We start from the raw sequence: 23299 nt of genomic DNA on the forward strand, positions 1-23299 counted from the left end.
CCGGCGCAATATGGTCAGGAGCTACCCTGTCCCCTTATAGGCCCACGAGAAACATGCATGGCTTTATATTGGAGAGCTGAGCTCCTGACTTGATTGCGAACATACCAGGCTGATTTTCGGCTACGCTGGGCGCATATGTCGTAAGACCAATTTTATCATGAGGCTACTTGTAAATATGACTTACGTGTTCGTATTCATAAGCAATATAATAATTACATGCCAGGAGAAGAGTTTTGGGAAGAGTTCAAATCATGTGATTGCTTTTTGCCAATGTGTGTTACGTGTATGTTTGAATAATATATATATGTATCATCTACTTGGTACCAAACATAAGTCACCTTTGAATAAAGTTGTGTCGATTTTTTTAAATGTAATTTAAAAGGGCCTTTTCACGTTTTGGTAAATTGACAAAATAAAACATTAGCTGTTTCAGATTCGCAAACTTTCGTTTTAGTTATGATATTTGTGAGGAAACAGTAATACTGATCTTGTACCATTCACTCAAATATCTATTATATGCATCGTTTGTGGATTTAAAACCCTGAAAATTATAAAGCGTTGCAACGCTAAACGATTGAATAATTTGGAGAGTTCTGTTGTTGTTGTTATATTTTGTGAAACTACGAGGATTGCTTATATAAAGTTTAAAATACATCTGCCATTCTATAAGCAAAGTTGGCCGAGTGTTCTAAATAGTAAACGTTTACTCCAGGACTTCATGGGTCATTGGTGCGAGCCCACTTGAGGGTTACTTTTTTTCTTTTTTTAAATGTATTCTTATTTTTTTACTGGAGCATTTAAGATCGAATGTTCATATTTATCAATATTTTACAATTTTAGAGTAGATTAATTGTTCTAAACAGGAATGGGTAAGGTAATTACAAAGTTCTGCTCTTCTGTCAAAACATAAACTTATTTTTGAATATGAAACATTCTTTCATTAGGAATGTATGGATCCGCAAATAAGTATTGAAATACATATTTTTAACTTGAAAATATGATAAATAAGTATACAATTAGTATAGTAACAGTATGGAACCAATGTGTTTGTAACATGTTTTTCGGTAGTGATGTTAGAATGCCAGTTTTGAGAGTAAATTGTTATACTGAACAAGTATAATACCATCTACCGGAAAAAATACCCAAAGCTGTATCATACCCTATAATACTTGAGGGCGAGAAAACCCAAAGTAATATTTATATGTAGGTTTAGAATCTTTAACCTATCCTGGATAACACCTTTCCCGGAAGTATCACGTCTCTTTAATGCTTGAACTGGGAATGTTAACTTTAAGAGCTATAATTATCTATAACTTAAAGCCTTTACATGGATAACATCTCTCCCAGCTGTATCCCCTCTCTCCAATGCGTGTAGCCGAGAATGTAAACACCTTCCGGTCCTCTTGCATCTCACGCATCGGACACGAGACTGAAACAGGGTAAGAAAGGCGGGCACGCAGACGGATATATAATATTGCTTATAAAAAATAGTTTTTAACTCAACCAACTGATCGGAATGACAACGAAAAAAAGATGAGACGACAAATAAAAAATAAGTAAAAACTATTTATTTTTGTTAGACATGTTCAGCATGATGTGGTTGTTGTTGATGTGGATGATGAGGCTGTTGTTGTTATAGATGCAACACACATAAATTGCATCAAACCTTTTAACATAATATATCGTTAGATATAACAATACGGTATGCTACAAGGGATATTTTATAGACTCTTAACTGATGATATATATCACACTATTTAACCAGTTCATTATACCGAAACTTTCACACTTTTCTTAGTGACTATGACATATAATTGTTTCAAAAAGGGTAATGATCTGGTAGGATGTCTTGTCGTGAAAGGAAGACTTAAAATATGTGGAAAGGCAACTTACTATATCAATATCCTATACTTGATAAATACGTGCATAAGCTTAAGCTCTAAGTAAGATGCTTGTGCTTTGCCGCTTTTGTGGTAAATAAAACTTTAAAATCTCGATTATGTATCATAAATATAACATTTAAGTCATACCACTACGGCATGTCTTTCCATCCAGATGCACTTGCTCTCCGTCAGGGCACCCACACGTGAAGCTGTTCGGTGTTGGGTGACAGAACGTGCTGCAGTTTCCTCGTCCATTGTTACTGCTGCATTGTGACTGGACTATAATATTCATTTAAATTATGATATCATCCGAAATGGTTTATGTTTATAGATATTAACTGCCTTAGTTGTAATGTGATATTATGTGCTGAATTCGTTACCTTGTCCATTGTTACTGCTGCATTGTGACTGGGCTATAATATTCAATAAAGTTGTGCTATTTTCCGAAATTGTTTATGTAGGTAGAAATTAACTGTATTAGTTGTAATGTAACAGTATGTGCTTAGTTGTAATGTGACAGTATGTGCTTAGTTGTAATGTCATATTATGTGCTTATTTGTTTCCTCGTCCGTTGTTACTGCTGCATTGTGACTGGACAATAATATTCATTTAAGTTATGATATTATCCGAAATGGTTTATGTTTGTAGAAATCAACTGTCTTAGTTGTTATGTGACAGTATGTGCTAATTTCGTTCCGCTCGTGGTCCCTGTTCATCAGAAAATTGAGTAGAGCACATATCTATACATTCGAACGGAATGGTTAACAAATCCGCATCAACGCTATTTCGTTTACAATTTCTAATACATGGCAAACTAGGTAATACAATGAAGACCAAACCAAATTATATTCGTCATGTATGTGTATGAATTAACATATTCACAAAACGTGTCTGATTATGATAATGACAAAAACAAACTAATACATGTATCGACAATGCAATTTATACATTTGTTGATCTTAGGTAAATAAATACAATGGATTGTATACAAATTTGTTTTATTTAATTAAAAAACAATTAATGCCGTATTGTATGTTCAATACATATTTTAGATAATCTTACTATTTGTTGGGAGAAAGGTTGAAGAGTACAAAGAAATGGAATCCAATCTGCCGAGTTCTGCATTGTTTGCGAATTTAGCGATGTCGCTTGAGTTAGTTTTGTGCAATTTAGTTATGTACCTGAAAACAGATGATTGAAATACATTTTTTCAAAGCAAGTTACATTTAAAAATCATTTGAATAATGAATATTGTGAAAAATATTATTTACATCAATTAGTAGCGTGGACAATAACATATTGATATATCCAAGTAAATGTATTTTGATTAGTGGTAATGCTTTCATTTTGCTAAAACGTAATCAATAAAATATATCTTGTAAGTATATACAAAGGAACGTGAAAATTAATGTCAAACGTCATTACATGAAGTATTTTGTAAAATGTTCTATAACATTTCATACGCAAAATAACCTTACACTTTATTCCAAGCAGTGTAATAGAGATAGTTTCCGAGAAGTTTAATGTCCATGAGATGAGATTCAGGGTCCTTAAAGTATTGATCGCACGTGTTCACCTCATACCCACAGCGGTAGATTATGTTTGTATAGCCATCGGTAACGTATAATGCGCTTGCTGAAAACGACATTTAATTTAAAACAAAACATATTCTGTCTGAAAACAATTTTCTTCCATTAATCGTTATACTAGAGAGACCTTTCTGTTTCAGAAATTTACCCAAACAGATTTTCGTCCCATTAATTACGAATTTCTAGAAATGCATGCCAAGTGAATTATATGCGTATTTATTTCAAAATGAGCATGTGTTACTCAAGCCTTTACAAATTAAGGAAATGTTTTGTCGTTTAAAAAAGCACACGGCTAATGCTATACAAAATGTATTACATAAGTATTTTATCTGTTGACACTTTTCTTATATCTATGAAGATATTGTTTATCAAATATTTCTAATGCCTATTAAAAAAGAGACAATGTGGGCTTTTTGTACCGTGTAATATAAATGTAAACTACACTTGACGAGACCTTTTATGTCTGACCATTAGTAACTGTCTCTGTTTGTGCATACATTTTCCTTTAGAGATATAATTAATTTATACCAATTTAACGAGAAAACTATACAATTAAACGTAGCAAGAAATGAAATAATTAGATACGTGTTTTCAGTATCCCAAAAGTAAATGTTTTAAATCTAAAACTATATAATAGCAACATCAGTATATAACTGAAACTTTAAATAGACAAACATCAAGTTTAGAGAATAAACAGAAAACATAAATGTGATACCCGATCTGTCAATGGCAATCCCGTTAGGCCATTTCATTGATGTAAACAGTGTTACAATTTTGGTGCCGTCTGTGTGGGCGCGTTTTAATACTGCAGGTGTTGTACCATAGTCGGTCCAAAACAGATATCTAAATTGGATTTGGTTAAACGATTGGTAACAGAAAATTCATATATTAATACAAATAAAAATATTAGCATACAAAACATAATCATTTATTGCAGCATCCACAAAACATATGTTTTTTGTCCAAAAGAAGGATACACTCAACAGAAAACTCTCCATAAAACCTGATTTATGATTTAAATATAGTCGTAAAACAAGTTTTATCATTAAATATTGTTCGCTAGCAGGACTATTATTTAAAGACTTCTTACAAATATGACTACAAAAAACTATGATTATATTTTTACCATTGTAAACAAAAGACACATACAATGTAAGACATAACATTTAAGACATAAGTTTCACCGACAACATTTACAAATATAGTTTTTTTTTGAAAAAAAATGTGAAGATGAGGTATAATAAATACTTATAATGCAAAAACATCCCTGCTGTGTAATCGGATATTTTATACATAGATTGCTTAAGATCAATTATATTAATCTGGTAATTTCAACACAGGATGCCAATATCCGAAATAGTGTTAGCAGAAATACATTTTTCTGATACTAACTTCATTTAATCGTGCCAAACGGAATTGCAATTGTGTTGCTCATGTAAACATCAAACCAAGCGAAACATTCAATGGCAATAATCAAATTCTTATTATCTTGTAGTGCTCTTGAATTGTAATTTTATTACTATCCTTACGTTGTGGTGAATGTTTCTTAACAAGTCAGTGTTTTCGATTAATTGTAATTACATGTACGGTTTGGCATGGCTTTCTACCAATCTAAACCCGTTTTAATTGCATTGACTGTTCTAAGGCGGCGATAGGATGTTTATATCATTTATCATACCACCGAATTGATATCTGCCTAATATAACGTTGCCTGATATATTTTTTCAATCATGGTCAACAGGAAGTTCTTATATCAGTCAATGTTTGGAGTTACGTGGGTTTTGCAAAAAAGTCAACAATTTCTATCAACATGAATCAGGTTCAACAAAACAAACAATTTGATACCAAGAACGTACATATTTTATTCTAGTTTAAAGTCATAAATCACAAAAACGTTTATTTTTAAAAAATCACCACAGCCCGCACTACCGAAGTTAAATGACGTAATCGATGGGAAATTAATCTTAAAGATCGATAAAGTCATTGCACTCGCATGTGTTGCACAGAAAGACAAGACACATGCTAACTGTATGCTAATCCTCAACTATTTAACAAACGATTTAACACGCCTATGGCAATATTGACACCATCATCAAAATGTCAATTTCAATACACATCTCCAAAATAGCGTCTCCGTGGCGTAGTGGATATGGTGTCCGACTAGCGATCGGGAGGTCACGGGTTCGATCCCCACTGTGAGAGCGTTCTTTAGATCTCCCCCATAGACACCAAGGACACGGACTCGAGAGCGTTTCATATAAGCTTAGGCTTGTTACGCAATCGAGCTTAAAATAAATAGGTTTAAAAAAAATAGCGTCTCCATTCGGTGAAGTGTGTTCTTTTATTAAATTTGTCGCTGCAGTCCATACCTGATCTTTAATTCAAGACGTTTATAATTAAAGTGGGTGTACTCTTCCCATTCGTAGTGCAAACAACTTTTTTCTCTATAAGATGTTTACAATAAGCAATTATTCGTGTCGTCTTTTCGAACGCCGTTGCTACATGTATGTCAACGTGTAAAAGCCGGATCGGCCGGGATCCGTACATTTAAAATATAAAAAAATGGATTGTTTTGAAGATTTTTAGGAAAATGTGTTATGATAAACATAAAAAACAGGTTATTGTCCCATCGTTTTGTTATATATTAGGCTCGGTACGAATCAAATAACGGCTCGGCAAGCCTTGCCGTTATATTATTTTAAGCCTCGCCTAATATATTACAAAACGATGGGATAGTAACCTGTTATTATCTATATATCTTATGATATATTGATATTATATCTCTTGTTCTATGTATCAAACTGTATTAGTAAGCTAATTATACAGTTTCCTTCACTACATGGCAAGCTTAAGTAAGATAAAGGCATTTATATTTTAAAAGAAACTTCTTAAAAATGGTTTTTCTTGAAATCATAACTTATGTCTTGTGTTCGATAATGTTTGTATATGTTTACCCACCCTTTGCTTGGGTCAATTTCAACTGCTCTCGGATAAACACCTCCCGAGATCAATTTTCTATGGTGACCATTAGGAGACACAACTCCGATTCCGGTGAAACTTGCTGGCAATTGACTCGTTTTCACAGCAGTGTAGTAAATGTTTCCCGTACTGTAGTCAAGAGCCAGTCGGTCGGGGTGTGCACGATACACCCCTGTGGAATAAAGGATAGACACACAACTGTTATACACTGAGAAACATTAAATTAAAATGAATGATTGATTCAATGGTTGCAAAACAACAATTAAAAATAAAAAAAATGTTGCAATATGAAATCCAATGACTGAGTTGGAAAATTATCAGTTAATATACATGGCAAATATCTGCAGACGGTTTAAATAGCAAATCACTTAATTTTAAACCCTTCTTAAAACATATTAGAAAGGGACATCTGAAGGAAACTATGATTCCGCAATTGGTAACGGTATGGAAAGTGAAATAAATATTACTGTCGTTTGTTTTTATATGGAGGCACTATTTGTTACGTCTTTTTTATACATGTCAAAGGTTAAAACCGCATTGCATTGCATTTTCCGGTCCAATTGTGTAATCCGCATTAAGATTCTTTAAGGTTGGTGTTTTTAGTTAATTTTAAATTAAAATATAAAAAGCAGCTTTACGTTTTCATAAGAGAAAAACAATTACGAGTTTAATTTTTTGAGCAAATACAATTTTTCAAATGTCTGTAACATACATCAAACTGGGAATACTGATGTGCACGGATAAACCATATAAGCACAGAAAGGTGTATTAGATCTAAAGACGTGTCAAAAATGGGCCGGTACTCTAAATTTGTAATACGCTTTTGCAAAAGCACAAGCTATGCAAGATAAACTTCTGTTGAACCAAAGGTCAATGCATTACGCATAATGCGTTTAAGTTATGTACGTACCAACATCAATTAACACGGAATATCCCGCACCGTTGACATTTGCAGACTGAATATAATTCGTTGTGGTATCACCCCAATATATTCTGTTCGTTATTGAATTATAAAGTACTCCAGTAGGGGCATCGACGGTCGAACTATCAAGGGCGTTTACAGCGTCATTTATTAGAGAAACTTGATATAGTTTATTATGGGTCCAATCAGAAATATACATAAAATTGTCCGACAGTGGTTCTGCAATAACAAAGCGGAACACGTGGTTTTAAATTAGCATATCAATAATACATTAACTAGTTCATGTTTAAATATTATAGTTTTATGCATAATCTTATGAGCGGTAGTTAACTGAATCCGTTATTTGTGGAATTCAGGAAAACGTTACACAACTATTTCACGAAGCTTTACAGTTGTGCCATGTTTATCAATAGCACGGTGTTCCTTTAATTCAATAACAGAATAGAATATCAGACTTATTTGTATGTATGATTTATTTACGCTCCTGAACGGATTAGCAAGCAAATTGACGGGCAACTGACACGTACCTGATGAGCACGTTTCCTTGTTGCTATCAAGAACGAAACCATAGCTACACTGACATATTCTGTTTTGACCAAGTGGAATACAAATGTGCTCACATTTTCCATTATTAGCATCGCAAGGACCTTTACGAGAAAGAAGATATATCAAAGCTGTATTTACCGCCTAATATATGTTTTGATTTATCACTAACGCAATACATAAAATACTACATTCACAAAATGAAGTCTGTTTAATGAATTTACGACAAACATAAGTTTTTGTTCATTAAATGTTACAATTGAAAAAAAAGCAAAGCAAGAAAAATAATATACAAAGTCATTCACCAAGTTATTTACCGTTCTCTTTTGGCTGTTCGTTGATATCAACAACACATATATCAGTAACTGATACAAGAGTTCTAAGAGATGCGCTCCCTGTCCCTGTCAGGGGCACAACATCAATATTAAAGCCATCGTCAGCCACAAGAAGGTTATTCTGGAAATCAAAACTTGTGAGCGACACTCTGACACAGTTATTGTATTTCTAACTTCGACAAAATCACGTTTTTGCAACAAAATGACCAAGTCCGAAACATACAATAATAAATTAGCAGAACAATGTGTGACTAGTTTTACATACAAAATAATGACCTCTACTCCATTGTCATATGTTACATTCGTTTTTCATCACGATACGTTTTTTTCAGCAAATGAATACGTTATACCTGTGCCTCTTAATGTATATCGTGGTCATTATAGCACTCGTTGATGCAATTTATAAACAATTACCTTGTATGAATGAAGTTTTAGAGGTCGAATAGTGTAAGCAACCCATACGTATACTTCTGTCAGTTCAGATCCATCTAACTGCACTGATTTGAAAGAGTTACCGTCAATAAAATACAGTCTGAAATAATAAAAATTTATAATTACGACGAATTACGAGAAAAAGTATCTAGTTAGAATTAATTATTGTGCCATCAAATTTGTGAAACATCCGTTTTAATAAATAGCAAAGCTTTGCAGTATTATTGTTGTTTTATCAAAACATGTCATTGAAGACGCATTTTCTAAAATGCATTTTTAAAAATATATGCGCAAACCTTTGGGAAGCTGCATCAACAGTTAGGTCTCGAGGTTCGAACAAGTCCATAAAGCTTACAATCGTCTGAATATCTGTTCCATGGACATGAGCCTTCTTGATCTGATAGCTTCCTAATCTCCCATTTATCCATATCATTGTGCTAAAACAGGTACCAACTTCCAAAGTTAAGAGTACAGAATAGTACAAAATCTTCTAAGCGTTAATGTTTTATATTTTATTTTCGAAACGTACTTAGTTTGACTACTTATCATTTAGTTGTATTCAGTTTGTTTGTTTATTAGGTTGGTTTGTCTATTTAAGTGGGGATATGATAGCCGATGAATCAATGTGATGCTATTTTGGCTTCGTTTGACTCATACGTTTATACGTTTATTACCTTAGTAACGGAATCATATTAAGAGCTTTTGGGTTATCCAATCCACTTGAAATAAGCGTTTGTATGTTTGTAGTTGTTTGCGAGAAAACGTTTATTTTCCCAGTTCCAGATTGTTGTCCTTGGCACCAATAAACGTTCTTATCACCCCAATCTACTGCGAGGCCTGATTGAAGTGTTAAAATTTACTATTATATCAACTCTTTTAAAGAATGGTTCAGAAAATAAATATATTTTCCTAAAGTCTTAATTTGCTTTATATTTTTTAACCAGGTCATTATCATTTAAAATCTCACATTTATTAACCATTAAAAATACTTTTAAATTTACAAATAACATATATGCAGGCGAGTTTGGATTGTTTTCATGAAAAATACCAGTCACGGTTTCCGTTGCTGATGTAATACGTTTCTTTGTATGAACTCCATCCAATGTCATCGCAAATATGTCACTGCCGTCCGCAAAGATTATCTTTCGATCGTGAGAATCTAAATTGAAAGATTATACATTATTACAATCTTAAAATAAAATGTATACATGAACATGTAAAAAATCCAATAATTAAATAGCACATGTCAATTCAAAATAAAGGTTAATTAATATTCTAGCATTAATATTTTATACAACATGATAATATACCATTGGTTCCACCATTTATGTTGTTTACTTCAGTTTTAAAATAATTTTTCTGAACATTTATATAGAATTGGTCTCATACCGACTGTTATCCAATTTATGTTTGATCCAACATTAGAGAAACATGTCTTGTTAGACGTTATGTATTCACGTTCGTTGTGAATCCCTCGTATATCAGCAGCACATAAAGTTGTTGTTGTAGCCCAGACTAAGGCACGATGAAGGGAACCAGTAGTCGCTGCAATCACGAGAAAGAAATCTTACCGTTTGCATGAAAAAACTTACCAAACATGCATAATCATTGTCAATTTCATTATGAATACTTGTATACATAATGTGAATATGAAACATTTAAGCCTAATACGTTCCTCGACGATATGGACTGATTTTAATAATACTCGTTTGTCATCAAACTATACATATTTATCTTGTGATTGGCCGTGTGCTTAACGATTGACCGGTTTGTTCATGTGTTTCATAAAGTAAAGATTCAAAGTATGGCCAAAGTATGGCCAACTTTACCAGAACAGGTGCGTCCATCTGAATTCAACGCAAAACCCTCCGCACACAGACACACGGGTCTTGTAGATTCGCTCACACATATGTTCTCACAGGGACTGCTTGCACAGTGATCTTTAAAAAATAATGTTGCCTGTATGAATTGTGTAAATCTAAATCGTATAATTGCTTTATATACATTATTAGTATATTGCACAGCAAACGTTTACCTGTTATTCGACAGTATTTAAATTGAGGTATTTATCATGCGGAAGTGATAAATAGGCTTTGCATTACGGCATTTACAATATCTCTATTGCATTAAAGCCGATAATGTAATATGTCATGCAGAACTATTATTTATTCCATATGGGCATTGGAGATGGCATTTATGAAATATCGTATTGAAAACGAGATTTTTTCAATCCGCATATTAAGGGAAGCGAAGCTTTCAAACGAAAACAATTAATGGGGTGATCATTTTGGTTAACCTGTTGTCGTAGGTTTTGGTGCATACAAAGTTACGCTGATAATGTGATAATCCCGTTCAGCTGATCCGACAAGTGTGTCGTTTTTGCCGGTCTCCTTGTTAAATAAACGCACAAATCCGCTGAGGTTAATCTCCGTAGTTAAAATAACGTCCTAAAACATAGTTCTATTTATAATAACTATTATTATATTAAACACGTAACAAAAACAAAACCGATTGAAACAACCGAATATTACTATATTTAGGTATCAATTCTGTTTGTAAGTTTTCAAACAAATACGAACGGAAAAGACTTGTATGTCCAGAAATGTCGAGAGCACCAATCTTTTAATCATCTCTCGTTCTGTACCATCTAAATTTGATCGCTCCACAGAGTTACGGTAACTGTCAACCCAGTACAGCTTTGATGATTGGATATCCACATCCAAAGCTATTGGATAGGCTATACCCTGAGACACTATGATTTTACGGCTGCTTCCGGTAAGAGTGGAACGCTCAATCTTCGGCAATGACCCAACATCGCTCCAAAATAGGTATCTTCAATTCAAAGATACAAAAATGTACGTGTAAACTAATATAATGATATTCAAGAATGAAAAATAATATACTTTTGTCCGTATGTTAAATACTTATGATGACAAAAAAATGAAAACTAGATTGTTTTAATAAGATGGCGTTTACTTATAATCATACAACGAAAAACAACTCGCCAAAAAACAACTGACTGGTGAATTGGATCGACGGCAATTCCAGTTGGTTTCTCGACGTTGTCGAAAACGATAATTTTGTAATTCCCATCATTTCGTAATGACTGAACTGTAACCGATCTAAATGTTGGATCTGTCCAGTAAAGGTTGTTTGAGATCCAATCCAAAGCTATCTTCACTTCTCCTCTAGAAAGTCCGGAATGCAGATATGTAAAAGTCAAATTAGGATTACTGCTCTCGGGATCAAAATTTAGCTTTTGAAGAGTCGCTGTGTGGCGGTCATAAATGTACACCTGCTTCCGACCGTAGTCCACGTAGATACTCTCGGGTCGAGTTAAGTAGTGAGTGTAACTAACCGTCTGATTACGGTTTAAATCAAAGGTAGTGTTTCCATTTTCCGTTTGAATCGGAATTGAGAGCAACTGGAAACTTTTGTTAACATATTCCCCATTGGATCCAAGCACCAGATACCCCGTTGACAATGCATCTGAAAAAATAAATCTAGCACACTCTACAAGAATATATGCAAGCAAATACTTAATGAGTACTAAATGTTCAGTTGCTGTAAGGTTATTTTCTTATTTCCATAGAAATCACAGGAAATATATATATGCACGCCCCTAGTATGCGAATCTGATTAAACATATTATTTACCAAATAGACATGCATACTAACTAATAGCGTACGTACCCTTTTATAAACAGTACGTTTTCAAATCAGTATTTAATCATTTTATAAAAGAGTACATTGTATTTGCATAGTATGAGTATCTTTTGTTATACCTGATCATATGACAATCAGTAAATGCACATTCAGAAGCATATTAAAGCTCAAAAGTCCATTCATTTAAAAGCAATTATTTTCAAAATAATTTTGTTCTAAAAGCATTTTTAAAATTTTGTTCTCGTGTTAACATTACACGTCATTTCAACACTATATTATGGAACGCCTAGCCTGTCTCCTGTTGACTATTGATGTATCGAAGTTTTCATTGAAATGATGTGTATTTAAATAAAATTATATGTGTTAATAATAGCATGATGTGTGCTTGTCATATTATGATGTGTGTGTTTGATGGTATGATGTTTGTTTGTGATGGTATTCTGTGTGTTTGTGATGCTATGACATGTGTTTACCATAGTCTGCTGTGTGTCTGTCATGGTATGTTGTGTGTTTGTCATGGATTGCTGTGTGTTTGAACTGGTATGCTGTGTGTTTGTGATGGTACGCTGTGCGTTTGTGATGGTATGCTGTGAATGTCGTTGAAATGATGTGTGTTATAATCGTATACTATGTGCTTATAATACTATGATGTGTGCTTGCCGTAGCATGGTTTGTGTATGTGATGGTATTCTGTGTGTTTGTGATGGTATGCTGTGTGCTGTTCACGGTATGCTATGTTTTGACATGGTGTGCTAGATGTTTGTCATTGTATGCTGTGTGCTTGGCATGGTATGCTGTGTTTTCGTCATGGTATGCTGTGTGTTTGTCATGGTTTGCTGTGTGTTAATCATGGTATTCTGTGTGTTTGCTGTACTATCCTGAGGGTTTGTCTAACATGATGTCCTTTTTATTCGCTATGATGTAAGTTGGAGTTATTATCATTTGGAAAACTCGGTTCTTGTCAAGGAACTAATCTTTACGTCATACGTATTATTGTCGGTCCGTACGTCAATATTTCCATCCGTCTGTGCGTCTGCCTCTTGGTCTGTGTAGCGGGATCATATGGTGCTTGTATTCAGTGGAATTGTTCACTTTTTGATAAAAAGCAACAAACTTTGCACATTTGTAGATAAAAGTATTTTATTCAATTTTAGCTATGGACCAAATTCCAATTTTCAAGATGGCCGCCATTTGTTAGATGGCCGCCAAGATGGCCGCCAAAATTTAGGAAATTACATGTTACTACCATATTTGATTAAAATGTTCTGTTTTTGGCATTGAAATTAGCTGTTTTATGTTATACGTTAATTAAAATATGTTTCTACATGAACAAAATATATTAAATATTGCATATAAGTCAAAATGGCTTCCAAAATGGCCGCCCAAAGTACCAAAATAGGATTTTAGTACTCAAATATATAATTTCAAAATTCATTAAACGTATGTTGTATAAGGAAGTGTTTTTCTTTTTTGTATTTACATATAACTTCATTTGTATAATATTATCAACATTTTTTTCAGTCCTTTAATAAAGAAATAACTGCATTCAATGTGTTCACACTTCCAGACCTTAAAGCTGCCTTAAAATCTAACAGCGGTCACATCCTCCACCACATATGGTGTTTGTATTCATTTGAATTGTTCACTTTTTCATAAAAGCAACACACTTTGCTCATTGGTAGTTTAAAGTATTTAAGAAAAAATAGGCTGATCCAATTCATATTTTTCAAAATGGCCGCCATTTTCAAAATGACTGCCAACCTATCAAAACAAGAGGGACAAATGTCCCTAGTTCGCTCACCTGAGAGGAGTCGGTTTATTCAATCTTTACCAAATATCAAACTTGACCTAGATATTGTCCAGACAAACATCCTGGACAAGTTTCATCATTATTGAACCAAAACTCTGGCGTATGGAGTGTTATTGTTTTTGTAAGATTTGACCTGGTTACCTATATTTTGAGTTGACCCCCCTTACCAAACATCAAACTTAATTGCTTACAAAAATAAATATTATGACCAAGATTCATAAAATCTGAAACAAAATTGTGACCTATAAGGTGTTTACAAGGAGTTTGTACAATATAATGAAAAATTGGACAATCTAAGGGCATAATTATGGCATTATTTTGTGATTTTGCTCATTATCAAACTTAACCGAGATCTTTCAGCAACTTTGATAAAGAATGCTAAAGAAATGTGAATGCTAGAGTGTTAACAAACCAAATGTGAACGTACGGACAGAGGACAAAGACCAATCCTAAAACTTCACCAGAGCAATCAGGTGCGCTAAAGTGTGTTTCACCGATCTGAGCAATTGTCCAACTTGTCAGAGAAATCAATAAAACCAATGTATTGACTAAATTTCACGATGATTAGGCAAAAAATGTGACTACTATATTGATCGATCACAATGTTTCTCTCTAGTCAAATAAGAAAACATGCCCCGCCCCCTTGCGGCAATGTTTTTTACTGATCGGAACCATTTGCGAACTCATCTGAGATATATATAAAACCAATCTGTTCAACAAGTATCATGCTGACTGGGCAAATAATGTGATTTCTAGAGTGTTCACAAGCCTTTTTTCTATATAAATATAAGAAAACTGCCCCCCGGCAGCCATGTTATGCAACTGACCGGAACCTTTTTTGAATTGAACTCTCGTATCAAGAAAACAAATGTTCTGACCAAATTTTATAAAAATTGGGCCAAAAATGGGACTTCTAGAGTGTTCACATGTTTTCACTTAATACATATAGAGAAAAATGCCCCGCCCACTGACGACCATATTTTTTCACCGATCTAGACCATTTTCGAACTCGTCGAAGATATCAATAAAACCAATGTTTTGACCGACTTTCATGACGATTGAGCCAAAATTGTGACTTCTAGAGTGTTAACAAGGTTTCTCAATAGCCAAATAGGGAAAACTGCTACTATATACATATAGAAAAAAATTCCCCGCCCACTGTCGGCCATGTGTTTTCACCGATCTGGACCATTTTCAGAGAGATATCAATAAAACCAATGTTTTGACCAACTTTCATGATGATTGGGCAAAAATTTTGTCTTCTAGAGTGTTTACAAGGTTTCTCTTTAGCCAAATAGGGAAAAATGCCCCGCCCACTAGCGGCCATGTTTTCAACTGACCCAAACCACTTTTGAACTCAACCAACATATCATTAAGGCAAACATGTTGACAAAGTTACATGAAGATTGGACATGAAATGTGACTTCTACAGTGTAAACAAGGTTTTTCTTTTATTTGATCTAGTAACCTAGTATTTCACCCGACACAACCCAGTTTCGAACTTGACCGAGATTTTATTGGGACAAAGCTTCTGACCAAGTTTAATGAAGATCGGACAATAAATGTGGCCTCTAAAGTTTTTACAATCAAATGTAGACGGACGGACGGACGGACGACGGATAAAGACCGGTCACAAAATCTCAACTGAGCAATCAGGTGAGCTAAAAAGAGGAAAATATCGAGGTGCTGATTTTTTGTTGCGATCTTTTACAAATCAAATGAAATATAACAATACTGTATTACTAATTTTGATGATAATACAAAATCTTTGCAAGAAAAACATTTAGTATTAGTATTTTGTTAATTTTGTACTTTTTGTAAGGTCAAAAGGTAAATTTTTTTTTTGGGGGGGGGGGAATTATGCTTTTTTGGCAAATATAAATTTACTTTGATATTAAATAAATCAATAAATCAGATTTTCATGGTCCGAGAGCCCACTGGTGTTTATTGCAAGTTTAGAGGCCAAGAGTTTTTGTGTATATTTTTTGAATAGAGAATTGTATATCCTTCCAGAAAACCCATTTCTTAAGTGTCACAGCCGTGCATATCTATGTTTTTTTTGGGGTAAAATCACTCAAAATCGAAAGTTTTCCCTCTGATGTCTAGAATATTTGTGCGGTTTTCATTCAAAAATTGCAAATGTTGATATTTATCTGCTAACATTTAAAATGATCCAACATTGCTTAGATATGCCCTATAACATTTTCAATTAAAAAATAATATAATGTTTTGATATAAGTGTTAATAGGTTGAAAAAGGGCCATTTCGTCCTTTTAACAACTTTCTTGATTTATTATTTATTACAATACTTTGTAACGGATCGCAAACATTTGTACTATATTTTATACATTTACAGTATCATTATAAACAAAACATCTACTAACATTTTATGTCACACAACTGTTACATGTAACAACATTTGGCATGAAATTCAAACAGTTATTTAATTTCATCTTGACATAAAACATACTTTATATACATGATAAATTATTATAGTTGATACATGTACTGTTTTTCATGTAAACATATATACTAGCATTTATCACGGATAATTGGTATTAACATGAAACAATAGTTTAACTACTTATACTTTCAATAAATATTTTTTAACAACATTTCACATGAAAACCACACATGTAAATCAGGTGAAATGACTCAAAAAGCAAGAAAATGTAAAAAGTTAGTGGATTTAACCCTACAAGTACACAGTTCTCATTGGAATGTTTTATTTTGAGCTATGTTATACGCATAAGTACAAAGACGAACAGTTTTTATTATGTGTGTCATAAATCAAACTATATAAAAAAATTCCAGAAATCAGCAGTTTTGTGTTTGATTTTGTATATTGTTCCTGAAATCTCACTAAAAGTCGTCATTAAAAAATGTTCATGTTTCAAGTAAATCAGGAGACCCTTTGTGTGTTTTTAATACAATAGTTAGACTACTATTGTGAAAATTATTTCAGTTGAGTAAACATTCGAGAAACTAAAAGGTTTTGACCTATAATAACAATGCGGTCATTTAGTTGTTTGTTTAGAGTGATCTTACATGCCTTGTTTGTTTAGAGTGATCTTATATGCAATTGTATATATGCGAACAGTATTTGATTATTATAATGATCACATGTCTTATAAATCTTATTAAATCAAATTATTCCAGAAATCATCAGTTGTGTGTGTGATTTTATTCATTTCTACCCAAACTCACTAATAGATGTTGAAAAACATAGCTATTGTTAAGCAATATGGTCCCCTAATGGCTCCAAAATTTGTCAGAAATTCCACCATTTTCAGAATTATTTTTTTGATGCCATAGCAACCACACTTTTTGACGTAGGAACAAAATGAAATGACGTGCATAATGTTCATATTGCCATCTATCCATGTTTTAAGTTTCGTGAAAAAATATTAAGAACTTTTAAAGTTATCGCAGGATCCAGAAAAGTGTGACAGACAGACTCACAGACAGACAGACACACAGAGCGCAAACCATAAGTCCCCTCCGGTGAAACCGGTAGGGGAGAAAAAAGTCTTTATTGGAATGAAACAAGTAGGCATATGTGTGTTTTTATAACACTAATAAGACAAATATTTTGGAAATTGTTAACTTAATAAAAGAATTCGCAATTCTAAAATTTGAAAAATGGGTAAATAAATTGCACAAATAAAATCCGAAATTTGGTGGTTTTTAACTTAAAAAAAAATACATGGAAAATGAATTTCTTTTACTGAACTATCAGAAATGTTTCTGTAACCTATTTAATACCCCAAAACTGAAACCCTGGGTAAATTTCTATTACTGAAAATGTATATTTATTCAATTATGCCAGAAATCAGAAGGAAAACTTTCGATTTAGAGTGATTTTACCCAAAAAAAATCATAGATATGCACGGCAGTGACACTTAGAAATGGGTTTTCCGGAAGGATATAAAATTCTTTGTTCAAATATACACAAACATTCTTGGCCTCAAAACTTGCAATAAACACCAGTGGGCTCTCGGACAATGATAATATGCTTTATGGATTCATTTATTATTAAAGTAAATGAATATTTGGCAAAAAGCATAATTCCCCCCCATGACCTTTTGACCTTACAAAAAGTACACAATTAGCAAAATACTTATAATAAATGTTTTTCTTGCAAAGAATTTTGATTATCAGCATAGTTAGTAATAAAGTATTTAATATTTCATTTGATTTGTAAACGATGGCAACAAAAAATCAGCACCTCGATATTTTCTCCTTTTTTGATAGGTTTACGGCCATTTTGAAAATGGCGGCCATTTTGAAAAATATGAATTGGGTCCATAGCCTATTTTGTCTTAAATACTTTTAACTACCAATGAGCAAAGTGTGTTGCTTTTATCAAAAATTGAACAATTCCACTGAATACACGCAGCAAATGTGGTGGAGGATTTGACCGCGGTTAGATTTTAAGGCAGCTTTAAGGTCTGGAAGTGTGAACACGTTTAATGCAGTTATTTCTTTATTTAAAGACTGACACAATATGTTGAGAATATTATACAAATGAAGGTATCTGTCAAGACAAAAAAACGAAAAACACTTGCTTACATAACATACGTTCAATGAGTATTGAAATTATAGATTTGAGTAGGAAAATCCTATTTTTTGTTCTTTAGGCGGCCATTTTGGAAGCCATTTCGACTTATATGCAATATTTAATTAATTTGATTCATGTTTAAACATATTTTAATTAATTAATAAGATAAAACAGCTAATTAAAATGCTAAAAACATAATATTTAAATCAAATATGGCAATAACATGTAATTTCCTAAATGTTCGCGACCATCTTGGCGGCCATCTTGAAAATGGCGGCCATCTTGAAAATCGGAGATGGGTTCATAGCTAAAATTGAATAAAAAACTTAAATCTACAAATGTGCCAAGTTTGTTGCTTTTATCAAAAAGTGAACAATCATTTCACCATATGACCCCTCTAGTGTTTCTGTCTGTGTGTCTGTCTTTCTGTCTATCTGTTTGTGTGTCTCTCCGTCTGTCTGTCTGTTGTATGTATGTTGGTGTGTCTGTCTTTCTCTCCGTTCCTCCGTTCGTATGTCCGTCCGTCCGTGTATCCTTATTTTATTGTGTCCGTCTGCCCGTGAGTCTCGTATGTTTGTCTGTCTGTTATTTTGTCTGTCCGTCCGTCATTCCGTATGCCTATTTTGTTCGCGTGTCCGTCCGTGTTTCCTTATTTCCGACCGTCCGTGCATCTGTCTTACCGTCTGCATGCCCGTCCATTTCTCTCAGCGTCCTTATATCTGTATTTCTTTATGTTGTATATACGGATATACAAACAGACCGACGGACATACGCACTGACATACGGGAAAAAGGACCCGCGGACTGAAGGAGGGACGGACGGAGGGACGGGCGGACCTACAGACAGACAGGCAGGCAGGCAGGTAATCAGACAGACAGACAGACGCACGGACAGACGGAAATACGGGCAAACGAACCGACGGACATACGTATGACGTAACCATTAGATCTTCGACACGAACTGAGTGTTCCGAATGAAAATAACGCCAACTTACATCATACCGATTGAAAATGACATCATGTTAGATAAACCCACAGGCTGGTACAACAAACACACAGCATACCATGATAAACACCTAGCATTCAATGACAAACACACATCATACCATGATGAAAACACAGCAAACCATCACCAACACACAACATACAATCATAAACACACAGCATACCATCACATACAAACAACATATTATGTAAAGCACACAGCATAGTATTATAAGCACATATCACCTGATTTAAACCCTTATGATTGCAATGACACTCACAACATCATAAAGACAACCCCTGCGAAATGATATTCTTGAAATCATGAAGTTTTTATACTTTAAAGAATTGCTCATGAAATCTTCTTCATTAATTCTTAACGTCATTTCATGAAGTTTTCTTCATGAAGTGAGGTTTTTCCAATTTATGAAGATGTCAAGAATATATCACGGATTTCCAAAATTCATGAATAATTCATATAATGTTTTAAGAATAAATTAAGAATATTTCATGAATTTAATATTCTTAAATTGCAAATGAAATATTCATAAATTATTTCATGAATGTTTAATGAATATTTTTTTTAATTTAAGATTCTTAAACCACCCATGAATTATTCATAAAATGTTTTAAGAATAAATGAAGAATATTTTTGGAATTTAGTATTCTTAAACCTCCAATGAACTATTTAAAAAATATTATATGATTTTTTTTAATGAATATTTTTTAAATTTAAGATTCTTAAACTATCCATGAACTATTCATTAATTATTTTATGACTGTTTAGTCATTGAGCAGATCAGGTATTTTAGTCAGAATTAAGGAAACCATTGCGCCATTACTAGGAATAAATTAGTATCGTACACGACCCAAAATCAAATTTGACCCTGCATTTCATAACTATAAACATATATGCAATATTGATCATACATCTTATTCTATTTGAACATTACAAGTAAATTCTACCGCTCTAATTGTAGCAAATTACAGATACACTGTACAGGTCTTTAATCGGAGGATATTACAAAGGTCTAAAACTTTGTTAAATTTGGAATTAAAATTTATTTTGCCAATCCCATAAAGAACTACTATAAACACTGCCATCATTGTTGGTGTCTATCTTAGCCTGATTTATTTGTAAGATGTACCTTTTTCCCTCTTCCGTTAATCTTCATGCCATTACAGTAAACTTTGTACAAACAAAATAAAGCAAAAAATATGCACATGAATCTGATTATACACAGATCCACTAACATATAAATCAAACCATGTTTGTCTTTTTCAGTTTCGAATGAACGTCTTGTAAAACTGTTTTTCAATATTGCTTCCTTTTCTAGAACGCAATCTGCATCGTTAATTGACAAACGCAGTCCATCTACCCCACTTATTAATAATATTCTACGTTAATTCGATTGTTATTATCATTTTCATAATCCAGTATTATTTTCGCAAACACAGATTAATATTTAAAATAAAAAGAAAGATAGAATATTAATTATCAATCGTAATTGTTCGTTAATAATTGGCTTGTTCAATCGTCCCGCTCGGTTAAATCCGTATAATTGCAGAATTGATTTATGAAGACACTCGTAAATTTCCGTCATTGACGGTATTTTACGCTTTTCCGAAACGTCATTTTGATTGGTCGATTTTTATTCAAACAAATGCTCCAAAGACGGCGCCAATTTCGACGTTTGAACTTTCTGCTTGATTGCATCTGTTAACAAACAATACACTTTCGTATTTAGAAAAAAATCAATAAAGCTATGTAAAGATCTAACTCATACTTCTCACAATTCTGTAACATTTGTTTATATTAATTAATGCAGTCGAAGAAAGTTGCATTCTGCATTTAATGATGTTTGACTGATTTTGGGGCAATATAGTTTGAACTTTAAAGTAAGTACGTTTCTTTTCACTTAATAATAATGAAACTTTTTGATAGAAGCAATCCATAATTATAAATATATTGCTCAAGATGCAACTTGTAGTAAATAAAATTATTTTAAAGTAAATTAAAGTAAATGTTTTTGACTTAAATCACTTTTTTTGTTAACAAATGACTATGGAAAGTTTAAAACTGTTGATTTGTAGGACTTCTCCGCTCAGATGACACCAATAACCCAGAAATGAAGCCACTCTGGACCGGTCGCTCCAACCTCTCCTCAGTTTCAACCAGTCCACACAGATCAATAAGACCACACATATTGGTACATTTTCAAACTGTATTTTTTGCCATTACACCACTTCTTGTAATTATTATGAGTAAAGTCATATTTGATCATGTGATTAAATAAACAAACAAAAACAACCGGCAAACAAACTTATTGTGATTTAAATTATAGATATTAAAGCGACAAGCTTTCCATAACAGCAAAATTTAACATTTTAGTGGAATGCACAATAAGCAATTTAGTTATATGTTTGAAGAATGCCTTCATGACAAGAGTCCATGATTCATAAACCACGTGCCCCTAACATGGCTATAATAGATTCTAGACCTTTTTGAGTTAATTATTTCTTGCAAAGGAAGTGACCAGGGCTTTTTCAGCAGTTTTTATAACCGATATTCGGTCATATTCCCAATGGCAAAACATATCTTTTTTTCCCAAATCCAGAAAAAACATTCCAAATTGATAGTTTTAATTTTAAAAGTTTAGAAATAATGAGAGTTTTAGTTTACAAAAAAGACTAATAGCTTGAAGTTACCAATAAAATGATTGGTTTTCATTCATATCATTCTATTTTATAACCATATACTAAGAGTCAATAATTTTTGCTAATATTTTTTTCCCAATTTCGGGCGCATTGACACTTAAATTACCAATTTCTGTGTTGGTGTCAATCGTTTGCAGATCTACTAGTGTTTGAGATTCTCAAGAGGAGGACACAAGCAGCATCAGTGAATACCCTGCTGACATGATCATTGATGAAAATATGTCCAGCAAGTCTACTAGTTCTCATGAAAATGTGGACAGCAAGACTACTAGTTCTCGTGAAAATATGGCCAGCAAGACTACTAGTTCTCGTGAATTTGTGGCCAGCAAGACTATTAGTTCTACTAAAAACGTATCCAACAAGACTGATAGTTCTCGTGAAAATGTGGCCAGCAAAACTGTTACATGTAGTTCTCCTGAAAATGTGTATTCGATGTTTGAGGTTTTTTAGTGATTAGACTTTTGTCTGTTGACAAGGCTAAATTCAAGAAGTGAATTTTCATGAAGTTTCAAGAATAATTATATTCATGAATTGTTCAACTTTATGAAGTATGTACTCCTGAACTCAAAATGAGACATTAAAATATTGAACAAAAAAATGCATGAACTCTTCATGAAGTAAAGTGTCAAGAACTAAGCAAAAAATTAATGAATTATTCATGAATATGAGATATGTACAGTTTCATAAATAAAACGTAAATTTTCATGAAGTTTTCAAGAATCATTATATTAATGAATTGTTCAACTTCATGAAGTAAATGCTACTGAACTCAAAATGAGACATTAAAAAATTGAACGAAAAATACTGAACTCTTCATGAAGTAATGTTTCACGAACAACTGAGCAAGAAACTCATGGATATGAGATATGTACAGTTTCA

General features: G+C 33.1%; 1 protein-coding gene across 1 annotated transcript; it reads right to left on the reverse strand.

Annotated features, from left to right (window-relative positions):
* Nucleotides 1-1307: 1307 nt before the first annotated feature.
* On the reverse strand, nt 1308-21908 carry LOC127846108 (low-density lipoprotein receptor-related protein 6-like). The gene is made up of 16 exons (XM_052377284.1): nt 21826-21908; nt 11259-11515; nt 10513-10623; nt 10073-10228; nt 9732-9842; nt 9358-9520; nt 8980-9120; nt 8666-8783; nt 8234-8372; nt 6390-6623; nt 5247-5274; nt 4188-4315; nt 3362-3518; nt 2946-3064; nt 2031-2162; nt 1308-1429 (listed from the first exon to the last, which is right to left on the reverse strand). The coding sequence occupies exons 1-16, from the start codon at nt 21906-21908 to the stop codon at nt 1308-1310; spliced, it is 2199 nt and encodes a 732-aa protein (XP_052233244.1).
* Between the last annotated feature and the right edge of the window lie 1391 nt (nt 21909-23299).

Source organism: Dreissena polymorpha, chromosome 9 (assembly GCF_020536995.1).
Source record: "Dreissena polymorpha isolate Duluth1 chromosome 9, UMN_Dpol_1.0, whole genome shotgun sequence".
In the NCBI taxonomy this organism is placed as follows: Eukaryota; Metazoa; Mollusca; class Bivalvia; order Myida; family Dreissenidae; genus Dreissena; species Dreissena polymorpha.